Source organism: Megascapheus bottae, chromosome 18 (assembly GCF_031878675.1).
Source record: "Megascapheus bottae isolate mThoBot1 chromosome 18, mThoBot2.hap1, whole genome shotgun sequence".
Lineage (NCBI taxonomy): Eukaryota > Metazoa > Chordata > Mammalia > Rodentia > Geomyidae > Megascapheus > Megascapheus bottae.
In genome coordinates, this window is record NC_143526.1 from 26,801,250 (window position 1) to 26,816,934 (window position 15,685).

Consider the following 15,685-nt stretch of genomic DNA (forward strand, 5'->3'; position numbering starts at 1 on the left):
CGGCATTCTATGGCCTGGTCGTTTCTTTGCAGGTGTGGGAGGTGAGGTGGAGTGGTGGAGAGGGCAAAGCTGGAGTAAACATTTCCCAGGGGTGAAACCAGAAGGGCTTACTGGACCTTACCAAAAGGTTCGCCCATGTGCAAGCTCCTGTGCACTTCCCCCTAGGGTGTGTGAGTGTGTGTGTGTGTGTGTGTGTGTGTGTGTGTGTGTATTCACTGTTCTATGTTTCTACCCAATGGGGCTTTCTTTTGGCAGGACTAGATGCAGCCTGAAGTTATCTAAGCCACTTTCTACCGACTTGCATATTTTTGAGGGCATAAGCTGTACAAGGACAGAATGGGTTTACAATTAATAACAAAATGGATCTGATAAGTGTGATGCATAGCACTGAGTATTCCTTTTCAGAATTGCTTCTGTCCTCAAAGCTACACCATCAAGAATGTATTCTGGGGCCAGGAGTTTGGCCTACTGGTAGAGTGCTTGCCTAGCATGCACGAAGACCCGGGTTCAATTCCTTGGTACCACATACATAGCAAAAAGCCGGAAGTGGTGCTGAGGCTCAAGTGGTAGAGCTCTAGCCTTGAGAAAGTCCAAGGACAGTGCTCAGGCCCTGAGCTCAAGCCCAGGACTGGCAAAAAAAAAAAAAAAGAATGTATTCTGATTTACAGTATCTTTTTTTTTTTTTTTTTTTTTGCTAGTTCTGGGACTTGAACTCATGGCCTGGGCACTCTCCCTGAGCTGCTTTTCTCGAGGCTAGCATTTGAACAACAGCACCACTTCTGGCTTTTTCTGTTTATGTGGTACTGAGGAATTGAATTCAGGGGTTTATACAAGCTAGGCAACCTACTATTAAGCCACATTCCCAGCCCTACTTATAGTCTATGGCCTATTTTTCCTCACCTTGGGGGAAAAGTCTGTGTGTGGGTGTCAAAGAGGTTGTTTCATTGTGGAACCAAATAGACTTACTATCCCATTCTAACTTGTTTCCTCCTTGCCACAAGGTGGCTTCTATCTTGTGAAGGAATTGGTTTACACCACTTCATCAGGCAAGTAAAAGCTTTCCCATAATCCTGTCAACATCCTTCCTTTTAATCTTATTGGTCAGAACTGAGTCATATGCTCCTACTTCAAGGGAGACTGGGAAATTGAGTGTTTGGCAAACAATCATGGCTCCTATCCTAGGAATGTGCTTTCTGTTGTCTCCTGCTTCAGAGAGAGACTTGCAATTAGCAACTGCAAGAGTTCCCTAGACTGACCTATTGAGAGACCCTCTCAAACTGTAGCATCAGTGGTCTGGGGTGCCAGGCAAACTGCCTGCTACAGAGTTTAGCAGTTGGGATGCTGGATGCTCACCTTGGCCTGGCCTTGTCCTCTCTATATATTTTTTGACAAAATGGTATCTGAAGGGAACATTCTTGGGTCTCCCCCCACCCCTACATGCCTTTGACCAGATGGCAGGTTATGAAGACTCTGATCAGCAGCTTTCAAGTACCCTCAGGTATGGCAATAGAAGCTGGGCTTTCCCTTCTTCTCACCTTACTGCGCTCCCCCACCCTGCCAGCTTTCTGGTGTTTGAATTCAGGGCCTGTGTGCTATCTCTGAGCTTTACTCAGGGCAAGCTCTCTACTACTCATAACACAGCTGTTGTACCACTTAATAGCACTCTCTCTCTCTCTGTGTATGCATGCGTGCGTGCATGTGTAGAGAAGAATCCTTTTCTGGTAGGGCTAGCTTCAAACTCCTATCCTCAGATCTTAGCTTTTTGAGTAGCTAAGATTAAGATTACAGGCCACTGGGGTCTGGCTTGGGGCCTTCTGATTACTGTAGAGATTCGGCAAAGTCTCTTTCCTAGGATCCCCAAAGCTACCCACAACCATTATTTCCAAACAGTCTGGCCCATCCATCACTAATTCTCCTAAGAGCACTTTATAGATATATCTCTATTACAAATGCATTATAATCCTCACTGTACTCACTGTATAGCTGAGAAACTGAGTTTTAAGAGTTTACAGAGTGGTAGAGTGTTTCCCTAGCATGCATGAAGCCTTGATTCGCTTCCTCAGTACCACATACACAGCAAAAGCTGGAAGTGGTGCTGTGGCTCAGGTGGTAGAGCTCTAGCCTTGAGAAAGTTTGAGGACAGTGCCCAGGCCCTGAGTTCAAGCCCCACGACTGGCTTAAAAAAAAAAAAAAAAAAAGTGAGTTCCCCAAAGTCATAAAACCCTGATGCCCAGTTTCTAACCTGTATCTACGCTGCTCAGTTACTTCTAGGGTGACCCACTCAGGGTACTATGTTTCCTTCTGCAGGCCGTGGCTGACCTAGCGTGTTTGTTCACGCCTTCGGGTGGACTTGGTCCTTGAAAACGCGGTAGAGGCTTTTGAGCCTCTTAAGCACCCGTCCCTCGCGTAGCAGACGGAAGTAGCGGCCAGCCGGCCGGAAGTGATGCTGAGGAGCCCGGCGGTGTATGAGGAGCGGTCGTGTCTCCTCAACCGGAGGGGTCCCGGGTCTGGTATTGCAGCGCCGCCTCGGCCTGGCTCAGGTGAGTGACAGTGGCTGGGGAGGAGATCGGGGCGGCCGCTTCCTGTCCTGGCGACCCACCGGCCCGGCCTGGGGCTGAACCTCCGGCCTTCCTGGTGCGTGCCGGCCTTGCGCGCGCCGAGGCCCTGGGCAGCGCGTCCCAGCCGGCGCTGCCCTGGGAGTGCCGCGGTCACCCTCGCCACCCCGGAGTCCTGCGACCTGACCGGACCCTGCCCCGTTGTAAGTGAAGATGGTAACTGTCGTGTCTCCCCCTTGTGAGGACGTAGCGAGATCTTCGCTCTCAGCACACTTGAATCCTTTTGTGCACACGGGTCCTCGGACATTTCTGATTCAGCCGCTCCGGGGTAGGGCTTGAGGTGCTGTTGTTTCCAAACTCTGCTGTACTTGGTTTAGTATCTGGGACCAGGTGAGTCTACAATAAATGAGGGAAGGTTACAAACCCGCCAGTCCTGGGGCTTGAACTTGAACTCAGGGCCTGGGCACTTTCCGGCTTTTTCTGTGTATGTGGTTCCGGCGGATCGAACCCAGGGCTTCGTGCATGCCAGGCAAGCACTCTACCACTGGGCCACGCTTCCGGACCTACAGACTTTGTGTGTGTGTGCATTCTGGTACTGGGACTTGAACTCAGGGCCTGGGTGCCGTCAACCTTTTCGTTGAAGGCTGGTTCTCTGCCACTTGAGCCACACTTCTGTTTTTTTTTTTTTTCAGCTTTTTGGTGATTAATTGGAGATAAGAGTCTTATGAACCATTCTACTGATTTAGAGCCATCGTCCTCAGATCTCAGTCCCCTTGGGTAATGGTTCCTTTTTCTCCTCCCACGCCTCTCCCCTTCCCCCCCTTTTTTTTTCCCCAGTGCAGCTTTTTGCTGACACAGGGAGCTTTGTTAAAGCGTCCCATCCTTCATAGGTCCTTCCCTGGAGGAACGTCATTGCTCACTCACTGTCGACCCTGGGCAATGTCTTGTCCTGTAGAGCTCATAGCCAAATGCTTTCGCATCAATGATGATTAGTGTCTCGAACTCCAGTCACGTTTTCTGCTCTTTGGGTATAGTGTGAACAGTTAAGAACAGCTCCCTTTGGAGAGCTAGGTCTGTACCTCATTGCTGTGGATCACATTGGAAAAGTCCTTTATGATTTGCGACCACCTAAAAGATGAAAATAAAATCTAATGACTGTTGCTTCATGCAGCCAAAAAAGTGAGGTCTTTGGCAGTTATGCAGGACTGTTGTTATTTGTTAGTAAAATTTTTCTCTTCCTTTTTTACTGGTTTATTTTTCTGGTTCCCAGCAAAAAACTTGTCTTTTATCACATAAATAAACCAAATATGATATCAGAGCATTCTGAAATTCCTCCTTGGCGTGTCTGAAATAATATGCTAAACAATCTTGCACACTAAAAAAGCAAGTAAAACCACAGGCTTAGTGGGCTAACAGTAATAGTTATGGGAACCTTTTATTTGAGAATTTTTTCTTGTGACTCTGTGCATATACTAGGTTTTTGTCATGCTTCTAGTAATCTCATTTACATGGGCCAGGAAGACTCTGTTTTGTTTTATTTTAATTAATTAATTAATTTATTATTGTTTGCTGGTACTGGGGCTTGAACTCAGGGCCTGGAATCTGCCCTTGAGCCTCTCTGTGCTCATGGCTACACTTGCTGCTTCTGGGTTTTTCTGTTTATGTGGTACTGAGGACTCTAACACAGGGCTTCATGCATATTAGGCATGCACTCTACCACGAATCCACATTCCCAGCCAACACTCTGTTTGATATGAGAGGTTTTCCAGATCCAGGATCTTAGGAAACACTTTGAAATAAGTTACTCTAACAAGTCATCTTTTAGGCTTCATACCTACCCACATCCTGTTACCATCCTGGTAAAGGAACAGCAGAGTCTTAGAAGGAAAGGAGAAGAATGTGTGTTCTGACAAAGTTTAACAGATGTTTGGGCTATTTTCTTTCCTATAAGCACTGAAACCAGAACAAATAAAAGAGAATGATTTCCTAGATTTGATTCTGGTTTAGCTTAGCTCTGTAGATGACACTTTGACTAAACACTTTTACGTGTGTGGTTAACCTTCCTAATACTAGTATACCTCTCTGGTATGCTCTGTACCTAATGTGGAAACGGAGAGCCTAGCCAGTTAATATCTTTGATGACAGCTAAGCGTCTTTCTGTGAGACACTTCAGCTCCTAGAGAAAGTTAGGTATGTAACTCAGTGATCTTTCCTAGCATGTGTGAGACTCTAGGTTTGAGTCTCAACACTGGAAGAGAAGGAAGGAGAAAAGAGTTGGGGGAGACAGACAAAGCTTTGGTACCTAGAAATCATATATTCTGAGGGTGTTATATACTTAATCTACAGTTAGCAGGACTACCTTCCTCTGCCCTGCTCTCCTCTATCTTTCTGGACTCGTTTAAAATGAAGTTATTTGAACTTGCACTGACCTGTACCTGGAAAGTAGAAAGGTAAATTCCCTATTTTTATGAATAATGTCAGTCAGGGTGGTTGGCAGTGCTTTTTGGAAATGCCAGTCTGTTTTGAGAATATATGCTGATTCAGTAGGACTCTTTCTTTTTTTCTTTCTTTGTTTTTGCCAGTTCTGGGGCTTGAACTCAGGGTCTCAGCACTGTCCTTGGGCCTTCTCAGGGTTACCACTTGAACAACAGCACCACTTCTGGCATTTTCTGTGTACGTGGTACTGAGGGATTCGTGCATGCTAAGGTGGAGCTGGGAAGGAGAATGCAGTTGGGGGCACTCAAACTAAAAAAGGAGCTTTGTGCAATGACATCAGATATCTTTGAGTTTTTAGTGAAAAAGAACCCAGACTTAACAGAACTTAGAACATCTCATAGTCTCTCTTTTGAGCTAATGGATTCTTTGCAATTATTATTGTTATTATTGTTTTTGTCTGTTGTGGGACTTGAACTCTGGGCCTGGGTGCTGTCTGTGAGCTTCTCAGCTCAAGGCTACTGCCCTACTCCTTGAGCCACAGCAACATTTCTAGTTTTCTGGCAGGTTAATTGGGGATAAGAATCTCTTGGACTTCTATGCTCAGGCTGGCTTTGAACCTGGATCCTCAGATCTCAGCCTCCTGAGTAACTAGGATTACAGGAATGAGTCACCCCACCCAGCCTCTTTGCAATTCTTTTTTTTTTTTTTAAGCCAGTCCTGGGGCTTGAACTCAGGGCCTGGGTGCTGTCCTTGGACCCTTTTTTTTTTTCTCAAGGCTAGCACTCTGTCACTTGAGCCAAAGTACAACTTCCAGCTTTTTCTGTGTATGTGGTTCCGGGGAATTGAACCCACGGTTTTGTGCATGCTAGGCGAGCACGTTACCACTAGGCCACAGCTCCAACTTTGTCTCAGGTGTGTTCTACCTGGGTGGCAGACCCCACCTCCATTCCTTTATAATGCTTTTTATCCTAGTTTCCTACCCTACTGTTTCTCTTTCTATCTTTTCCCCCACAGTACTCAAGACCTTTTTTTTTTTTTTTTTTTTTTTTTTTAGTTGGGTGTGGGACTTGGACTCTGGGCTTGGGCCCTATCCCTGAACTTTTCAGCTCAAGGCTACCGCCCTATCCCTGGGCCTGGGTGTTGTCCTTGAGCTCTTCAGCTCAATTGGAGATAGTCTCAGGATCTTTAGTGCCCAGGCTGGCTTTGAACCGCAATGCTCAGATCTCAGCCTCCTGAGTGACTAGGATTTACAGGCATGAGCCACCTTGCCTGGCTTAATACCTAACATCTACAGCGCTCATACTTTAGAACACAATGTATGTGTTGTTGCAGTATTTAGTATAACTCCAAAAGTTGCCTGGTGAAATACGGGGAGTTGGTGGTGGGTGGGGGGAGGGTAATGGGTACCAAGACATGTGAAAGGGTATCAATGTATGTGAATTAATGCACCTTCTATCTGGCAAATATCATGTAACCCTTTTATTAATTACAATATATATATATATATATATATATATATATATAGAGAGAGAGAGAGAGAGAGAGAGAGAGAGAGAGAGAGAGAGAGTCAAAAAAAAAGTTGCCTGGTGAAAAAGTAAGTGGCTACAATTGCAATTTTGTACCTCAGAGATTCCTTGTCACTCTTCATTTCTGTTACTGGGCATCTATAAAGTTCTGTAGGAAGTTCTTACAGTATAAATTTCCCATATTTCCTTATATTTATAAAAAGTTATTTCATTGTCTTTTTGAAGAATACCTAATTTCTTGTTAGCCCATGCATTTTGTAAGTTTAATTTTTATTTAAGTTGCACTTTTTTTTTTTTTTGGTAGTCCTGGGACTTGAACTCGGGGGCCTGAGCACTGTCCTTGGGTTTTCTCAAGGCTTAGTGCTCTGCCACTTGAGCTACAGCATCATTTCTGGCTTTTTCTTTTCTTTTCTTTTCTTTTTTTTTTTTTTTTTTTTTTTTTTTTGCTAGTCCTGGAGCTTGAACTCTGGGGCCTGAGCACTGTCCTTGGGTTTTCTCAAGACTTAGTGCTCTGCCACTTGAGCCACAGAATCATTTCTGGCTTTTTCTTTTCTTTTCTTTTCTTTTTTTTTGCTGGTCCTGGGCCTTGAACTCAGGGCTTAAACACTGTCCTTGGGCTTTCTCAGGGCTGCAGCTCTATCACTTGAACTATAGCACCACTTTTGGCTCTTTTTCTATGTATATGGTACTGAGGAATTAAACCTGGGTCTTCAGGCAAGTACTCCAACCAGTTGGCCAAACTCCTGGCCCCTAAGTTGCACATTTTTATGATTTAAACTACCAGTAGAGCTTATAATAGTATTAGTTCCTTTTTTTCCTCCATTTTTGTTTCTCAATATTTTCATCTATTAATCTGTTTCTTTTTACATTTCTCTATTTTAGAATTTGATTTACTGTTATAACAACATGAGTAAAGGAAATTTTAAATAGAAAACGTTTCTCCATTTCTTTCTTTCTTTCTTTCTTTTTTTTTTTTTTTGCCAGTCCTGGGCTTGAGCTCAGGGCCTGAGCACTGTGCTTAGACTTTCTCAAGGCTCTACCACTTGAGCCTCAGCACCACTTCCGACTTTTTTCTATGTATATGGTACCGAGGAATCGAACCCGGGTCTTCATGCATGCTAGGCAAGCACTTTAACCATTAGGCCAAACTCCCGGCCCTTTTTTTTTTTTTTTTGTATGTTGGTCATGGGGCATAGACTCAGCCTGGGTGCTGTCCCTGAGCTGTTCAGCTCAAGACTACCGCCTTACCCCTTGAGCAACAGTGCCACTTCCGGTTTTCTAGTGGTTAACTGGAGATTGGAGTCTCACTGTCTTTAGTGCCCGGGCTGGCTTTGAATTCTGATCCTCAGATCTCAGCCTTCAGAGTAGCTAGGATTACAGGCCTGAGCCCCCAGCATCCAGCTTCTCTCTTAATTTCATAATAGCAATAGAGCAGCTGCTTTCACATAATATATTTGTCTTGCCTGCCCGCCCTCCCTTCCCTTCCTTCCTTCCTTCCTTGCCAGTCCTGGGGCTTGAACTCAGGGCCTGGGCACTCTCCTTGGGCTCTCTCAAGGCTATTTATTGCTCTACTACTTGAGCTATAGCACCACTTTCAGCTTTGTCTGCGTATGTGCTCCCGAGGAATCAAACCTAGGACTTTGTGCTTTGTAGGCAAGAACACTAGGCCGCCCCCAGCCCCTCTTTTTTTTTTTTTTTTTGCCAGTCCTGGGCCACTTTCAGCTTTTTCTGCGTATGTGCTACCGAGAAATCAAACCCAGGACTTTGTGCATTGTAGGCAAGTACTCTTACCACTAGGCCAAACTCCAGGCCCTTCTTTTCTTTTTAGAGAGGATCACTATGTTTCCCCAGCTGGTCTTCAATACCTATGTGCAAGTTATTTTCCCGCCTTAGCTTCCCAAGTGGCTAGAACCACAGGTGCAGCCAATTCTCCTGCCTTTTTGATATTTATTGATTTCTAACTTTTTTTTGTACTAGTCCAGGGTCTTGAACTCAGAACCTGGGCACTGTCCCTGAGCTTCTTTTGCTCAAGGCTAAAGCTCTACCACTTGAGCCACAACTCCTTTTCCAGCTTTTTGATACTTTATTGGGGATAACATTCTCAGGATCTTTCTTGCCTGAGCTGGCTTTGAATCACAATACTCAGATCTCAGCCTCCTGAGTAGCTAGAATTTCAGATGTCAGCTGTTTATGCCTGGCTTGACTTCGGAGTTTTGTATCTTTTGACTTCTGTATAACAAACTTTAGGACTCTTCTTCCTCCCTCCCCACCCCACCCCCACTAATAAAGTTTGCACTTAGGGCCTTGTGCTTGCTATGCTGTTACCTAGTCTGTGAGACTCATCTCTACTTAACCACTAGAAAACCAGAAGTAGGTCTATGGCTCAAGTGGTAGAACACTAGCCTTGAACTGAAGAGCTCAGGGACAATGCCCAGGCCTAGAGTTCAAATCCTATGACCGACCAAAAAAACCCAAAAACGTTATTTCTCAGTTTTGGTGTAGTGGTACATGCCTGTAATTTTAGCTGCTTGAAACATGGACAAGAGGATCAGGAATTCCAGGCTAGTTTAGGGGGAAAAAAAAAAAAGAGGTAAGAAAGTAAGGGAAATATTAAAGCGGTTACCTAGCATGTGCAAGACCCTGGATTCAGGGGGTGAGGGGAGGGAAATGGGGACAAAAACATGAGAAAGGTTAGCAATGTTCATGAAGTAATGCACTTTCTATCTGGCGAATATAATTTAACTCTTCTATTAATTACAATAAAAAATATTTTTAAAAAAAGACCCTGAATTCAAAACCCCGAACCAAGGGAAAAAGTTATTTCTTAATAGCTAGTGTCTAAGATAGACTTGAACAGTTTATACTCTAAATGGACTAAATGTAGGTTATAGGTTGCAAAGCAGGTCTTGTTAAAAGCCTTGTTCTGTCTTCTGGAACATTCTGTTACTTCTCTTGTATTGCCATCAAGCCTGTGTTATAATATTGAGAGTTTTAGTGACTATTTTGAGACATATACATCTGTTTTTTGTTTTTATGGCACTGAGTCCAGAGTCTCATGCATGTTAAGCACACTACCACTAAGCTATACCCTCAGCCCAAGGCATGTGAATCTTTAAGTATCATCTAAATATCGAAGAAAAATAAAATCATTTCAGTACTAGCTTCCTTTTTTTTTTCCTTCCCTGATCATGGGACTTGAACTCAGGGCCTGGGTGCTGTCCCCCAGCTTTTAGTACTTTATCACTTTGAGCCACAGTGCCACTTCCAGTTTTCTGGTGGTTAATTAGAGATAGGAATTTCATAAACTTTACTGTCCAAGCTGGCTTTGAACCAGGATCCTCAGATCTTAGCCTTCTGAGTAGGATTAAGGCATGATCCACTGGCACTGGAATCCTAATGTTGTTTGAATGTAGATATTGGCTCTCCACATTCATAAAAATCAACTAATAGGGGCCCAGGATATGGCTTAGGAGTAGACAGCGTATGTAAGGCCTTGGACTTTAGCCCTAGCATCTCAAAAATTAACTATTTAACTACCCAATTAATGGTCTATGGCAGAAAGCTGTGAACCTTTTCTATACAGGGCTATATAGTATATACTTGCATAAATACAGTCTTTGACAGTTAATTCTGCTTTAATGACAGGAAAGTCAATTTAAACTATGGGTAGGTTGTGATAAACCTTTGAATACATATTAGATGTAGGATTAGATTTGAGCCCTGAGGTGTCGTTTGCTGACTCCACATCTGTGGCACCTGATACACGGGTTGAAACTTGGTAAGATTGATTCGTAGGTCACAATAAAGAATCAAATGTAGCCAGGCACAGTGGCTCATGCCTGTAATCCTAACTACTCAGGAGGCTGAGATCTGAGGATGGAGGTTCAAAACCAGCCCGGCTCTAAAGAACCTGAGACTCTTATCTCCAGTTAATCACTAGAAAAGGGGAAGTGGGGCTGTGGCTCCAGGGGTAGGGTGGTAACTTTGAGCTGAAGAGATCAGGAGCAACCTCCAGGCCCAGGGGTAGCCTTGAGTTGAAGAGCTTAGGGACAGTACTCAGGCCCAGAGTTCAAGCCCTATGATCCACCAAAAAAAAAAAAAGGTCAAATGTAATCCAGGCACTAATGGTTTTTGCAAATAGTCCTAGTTATTCAAGAGGCTGATATCTAAGGATTGTGGCTTGAAGCCAAATCCAGGAGACTCTTATTTCCAACTAACCAGCAAAAGCTAGAAGTGGAGGCATGGCTCAAGTGGTAGTGCCAGCCTTGAGTAAAAAAGTTAAGCAAGAGCATGCGACCCTTAGTTCAAGCCCTAGTACAGGCACAAGACAAAACAAAACAAAGCTGGGCACTGCTGTAATCCTAGCTCTTTAGGAAACTAAAATCTGAAGATCATGGTTCAAAGCCAGACCAGGCAGAAAAGTCCCATGAGACTCTTGCCTCAAACGAACCACCAGAAAATTGGAAGTAGCACTGTGGCTCAAAGTGGTAGAGCACTAGCCTTGAGCAAAAGTGCTTAAGGAACAGTGCCTAGACCCTGAGTTCAAGCCCCACAACTGATGAGGGGAGGGTGGGAAGGAGAAAGAAGGAAGGGAGGGAAGGAAGGAAGGAGAGAAGGAAAAAACCTAGGGAGGTAGGAGTGTCACTGTTGGTAGAATTGATTAAAACTAACTACCAAATCCCACTTTCCTTTGTGATATTAGAATAGCAGGTTTTATAAATACCTTATTCTCCAAGTATAAACTTTTTTTTTTGCTGTTAAAGAGATGAAATGAATTTCTCACTCTTTTTCTAACCTTCTTTGAAAATCTTCCTTTTTCATTCCTACTGAGTATTAGCAAGCAACTTGACTCTTACTGCTTCTTTCCTACAACAGAGTAGTCTGGGTCAAGCAGGAGTCTAGACACTCCTGGGCTTGGGGTTTTCCTGTGCCTTTATAAAGCAAGGAAATAATTTATCTTTGATACATGCTCACTAGCATTGAACTTCTTTGTGTGGACAGCAGTGTAGTTTGAATCTATTTCTTGTAAGTTGTAGTATTGTGATAGGTGGAAGCCATTTATTCTTCATCTACCCTTTTTTCAGTATCTGGCACCAATTCTGGCCCAGTCATTTGTCATCCATGGCTTTTGTGGTATTCCGAAGATGTCCAGGCAGTTTATGTGGAACACCTCACTGTCCAGCTCTAATCAAGCACCATGTAGACAAGAAACTGGCTCATCAGACCTATGAGGATTGTGCTCTGCCTGCCAGAAAGATCAGTACTCACATCCGAATGGCAGCTACTCTCAAGTTGTTAAAACCTGTAAAATGCAAAGTATTTTGCAGACCTTTTGCCTACTGTGCAAACCAAAGTATGGCTTATTGGAATATGGGCGGCAGCACACGGCAAGGGGGACTATACCTTCCAGAGCAACATAGCCCCCACTATGTTGCCAGAAAAGTTAAGAACATTGCTAGTATAGCCTCTTCTCAGAGAGGTCTTATAACCAGCAGTTCTCTCCTGAATTTGGAATTCAGCAAGGCTTCTATCTCCAATACCAGCATGTTGAAGCCAGGCTCACCCCGTGCCATGAGGGTTGATGAAGAGGATGTAGAAGTTTTTGATACCTTAGAAGACATCCGGGTTTTCCTGCAGCTAAGGCCAGAGTACCAGATTCACAGCTATACCAGATCTGAGACTTCTCAGCCCCTGTCTGTTTCAGACGGTGAACTGATTTTGCACAAAGTCACAGTCTATCAAAATAGCCTTCAGCCTGAAGTCATTGTTGATTACTTCTGTAAACTGAGCACTTTGCCTGCTGATCAGCATCCTGGCTTGCTGCCCAGAGCCAGCTTTGCATTGCTCTGCCAGCTGAGTATAAAGAACATACAGCTCTTCCATACAGAAGATTTGATTCGTATTTTGAAAGCCTTTATTGGTTTAGGAATTCCTCGCTCCCATTCAATTCTAGATGTGTATGAAACCAGATTTTGCCGTCAAGTGTGGAAGATGAGTTTAGATGAGCTTCTCTTGGTAGCTGATCTTTGGCGATACTTGGGCCGCAAAGTACCTCGATTTTTAAATATTTTTTTCAGTTACCTTAATTTGCACTGGAAAGATCTATCCTTGTCCCAACTGATTCACTTAATTTATATTATAGGTGAAAGTCGTGAAGTACCACAAGACCTAATGCAAAAACTAGAATCACTGATTGTTAAATACATAGATCTGATCAATTTAGAGGAGGTTGGCACAATCTGTTTGGGTTTCTTTAAGTCAAACAGTAGTCTGTCTGAATTTGTCATGCGAAAAATTGGAGACATGGCTTGTGCTGACATGAAGCATCTGAGTAATCATGCCTTAGTGCATATTCTTAAAATGTTCCGTTTCACTCATGTAGATCATGTAAATTTCATGAAGCAATTTGGAGAGATTGCTCCTCAGCGAATTCCTTCCCTAGGGGTGCAAGGCGTCATGCACCTGACACTGTCCTGCTCAGCTTTACGCTTCCTGGATGAAAGAGTCATGAATGCAGTAGCTGCCTCTTTGCCTCCTCGGGTAACACATTGTCGAAGTAAAGATGTTGCCAAGATTCTGTGGTCATTTGGAACTCTGAATTACAAGCCACCCAACACCGAGGAATTTTATTCCAGTCTGATAAATGAGGTGCACAGAAAGATGCCTGAATTCAACCAATACCCTGAACACCTGCTCACTTGCCTGCTGGGTCTGGCGTTTTCAGAGTACTTTCCAAAAGAGTTGATCAACTTTGCTCTGAGTCCAGCATTTGTCAGATTGGCCCAGGAGAGAACTAAGTTTGAACTCAGTAAAGAACTATATACTCTTGATGGTATAGTTGGCACTGAGTGTCCAGATTATAGAGGCAATCGTCTTAGCTCTTATCTTCAGAAAGAGGCATCTGCAAAGTTATGGAATTTAGCAAGGAAGGATATGACTTCAAAACCTGAATTTCTAGAAGCTTTCAGTTTACTTGAGACCATATTGGGTGGCCCTGAGTACCTCATGCACCATATGATATTGCCTCATACTCGATCCTCTGACATAGAAGTCCATCTTTATGCTAACATGAAGCCATTACCACTTAACAGAGATGCCATACCAACTGAAGATGCAGCCAAAAGGCTTAAGCGTGTGGGAGTTAGCCTTACAGATGACTTGATTAATCAGTTGCTAAAAGGGAAACCAAGAGGTTATTTCAAGGGGAAAACTGAGTCAGAGACTAGCCAGCAGCTCATGGTGTTAGATAACAAAGGAGCTATTACCGCAGAGGGTGCCCATTGCAATGTAGTAGATAAATTGGGGACTATGGAGATGGCTGGTCCTTGTCCCCCAGTCCAGATAGAGACTCCAGTAGTGAAACTAGCCATTCAGTTGACAAACAGAAACCAGTATTGTTATGGTTCCAGGGATCTGCTTGGACTGCACAATATGAAGAGGCGGCAGCTGATTCGGCTTGGGTATCGTGTGGTAGAGTTATCCTACTGGGAGTGGTTCCCACTATTGAAACGAACTCGCTTAGAGAAGCTGGCATATCTTCACGAGAAAGTATTCTCTAGTGCTCTCTGAAGTGCTCCCAGAGGCATTTGTACCCATAAATGCAGTAGGTATATACCTTACCAGATATAGATTGAGCATCCTTAATCCAAAAATAAAAGATCACAAGTGCTCCAAAATCTGAAACTTTGTTTCATTGTTGGCAATACTGGAGTTTTCACTGTAGGTGCTGTTTTGTTTCATTTTGTTGTAGGTCTTGGGGCTTGAACTCTGGGCCTGAGTGCTGTCCCTGAACTTTTTTTCCTCAAGACTAGCTAGCTCTCTTATCATTTGAGCCACAGTACCAGTTCCAATACTGGAGTTTTGAACTCAAGCATCATGTTGGCTCTGCACATGCTCTATTATTTGAGCCATTTATCCAATGTTTCTTGTTCTTTTTGTTTTATTTTTTACATGTGTACATGCATGTAGCATGCCAAAATGAGGCCTTGAACTTTTTGCTGGTTTTGGAGATAAGAATTTCTTGAATTTGTCTGTCTTTGCTAGCTTTGAATCATGATCCTCAGTTCTCAGCCTCCTGAGTAAGTAGGATTATAGGTATGGGCCATCTGTCTGTACCCAGTGGTTTTTTACTTTTAACTATTTTTTAGATAGGGATTAATTGTGTGTGTGTGTGTGTGTGTGTGTGTGTGTGCGTGTGTGTGCATGCGTGTGCGCACACACATGCGTTTGTGCAGTGCTAGTCTCAAACCACCTCCTACCTATAGCCTTCTAAGTTGCTGGGACCATAGGGTTTATACCGCCAGATCCAGCTTATTGATTTTGATAGGTTTCCACCCAGGCTGGTCTTGATTGGACCATAGTTCTACACTCCAACTCCTGAGTAGTTGGGATGGTAGGCATGAGCTGGCTAGGTAGGGTAGCATCAGCCTATGTAGGTTTGTTCTTTTTCTTTCTTCTTCCCTCCCATTCCTCTCTCTTTTTCTTTTTTATGTGATTTCAGAATATTTTGAATTTTCAGGATTTTGGATTAAGGAAAACCAGATGGCAACCTATGAAAATAATCTCAAATCTAAAACAGCCTGAAATGTGCAATATTTCTGTTGCCAAGCATTTTTAGATAAAGAATATTCAACCTGTATTGCCAATACAAAAGCTAGAATGTAAGCTTGATAATAATAATAAAAAAAAACCTTACAATTTCTGTGTCAGATTAATGCTAAAGTACGTTACTGTGAATTATTTGTAATCCTTAACAGTAGTAAATTGTGGCTAGTTTATAAGTTTATTTTTGGTAAATAAAAAGAAAATCTTAAAATATCCAGTGGTCCATTAAGTCCTATTTAATTTCCCTTTTTCTGTTTACTGTCATTCTCTCATAGTTATTTCGAGCCCATCTAAAACCAATTTAAAAAATTGTCCTATACTTTGTGTCAGGTAAGAATCTCAAAAAAAAAAATCTCTAAACTTCACTTACATTTCAGGATTTTCCTTTATTTGTGCTTTTTCTTTCTTTTCTTCTTCTTCTTTTTTTTTTTTTTTTTTGCCAGTCCTGGGGCTTGAACTCGACCTGGGCACTGTCCTTGGACACTTTCACAGTGCTATCTCCAGCTTTTTCTGAGTATGTGGTACTGAGAAATCGAACCTAAGGTTTCATGCATGCTAGGCCAG

At 43.2% G+C, this 15,685-nt stretch overlaps 2 protein-coding genes across 4 annotated transcripts in view; both read left to right on the top strand.

Annotated features, from left to right (window-relative positions):
- The first annotated feature begins 2,450 nt into the window (after nucleotides 1–2,450).
- Fastkd5 (FASTK mitochondrial RNA regulator 5) lies at nucleotides 2,451–15,290 on the top strand. The gene is made up of 2 exons (XM_090352066.1): nucleotides 2,451–2,540; nucleotides 11,602–15,290. The coding sequence occupies exon 2, from the start codon at nucleotides 11,639–11,641 to the stop codon at nucleotides 14,084–14,086; it is 2,448 nt and encodes an 815-aa protein (XP_090208192.1). The 5' UTR covers nucleotides 2,451–2,540; nucleotides 11,602–11,638; the 3' UTR covers nucleotides 14,087–15,290.
- Ubox5 (U-box domain containing 5) overlaps nucleotides 2,451–15,685 on the top strand; it is a 44,294-nt gene continuing 31,059 nt past the window's right edge. For all 3 annotated transcript variants that reach the window (XM_090352067.1, XM_090352068.1, XM_090352069.1), the window contains exon 1: nucleotides 2,451–2,540. The gene's annotated coding sequence lies outside the window, so the exon portion shown is untranslated. The remainder of the gene's footprint in view (nucleotides 2,541–15,685) is intronic.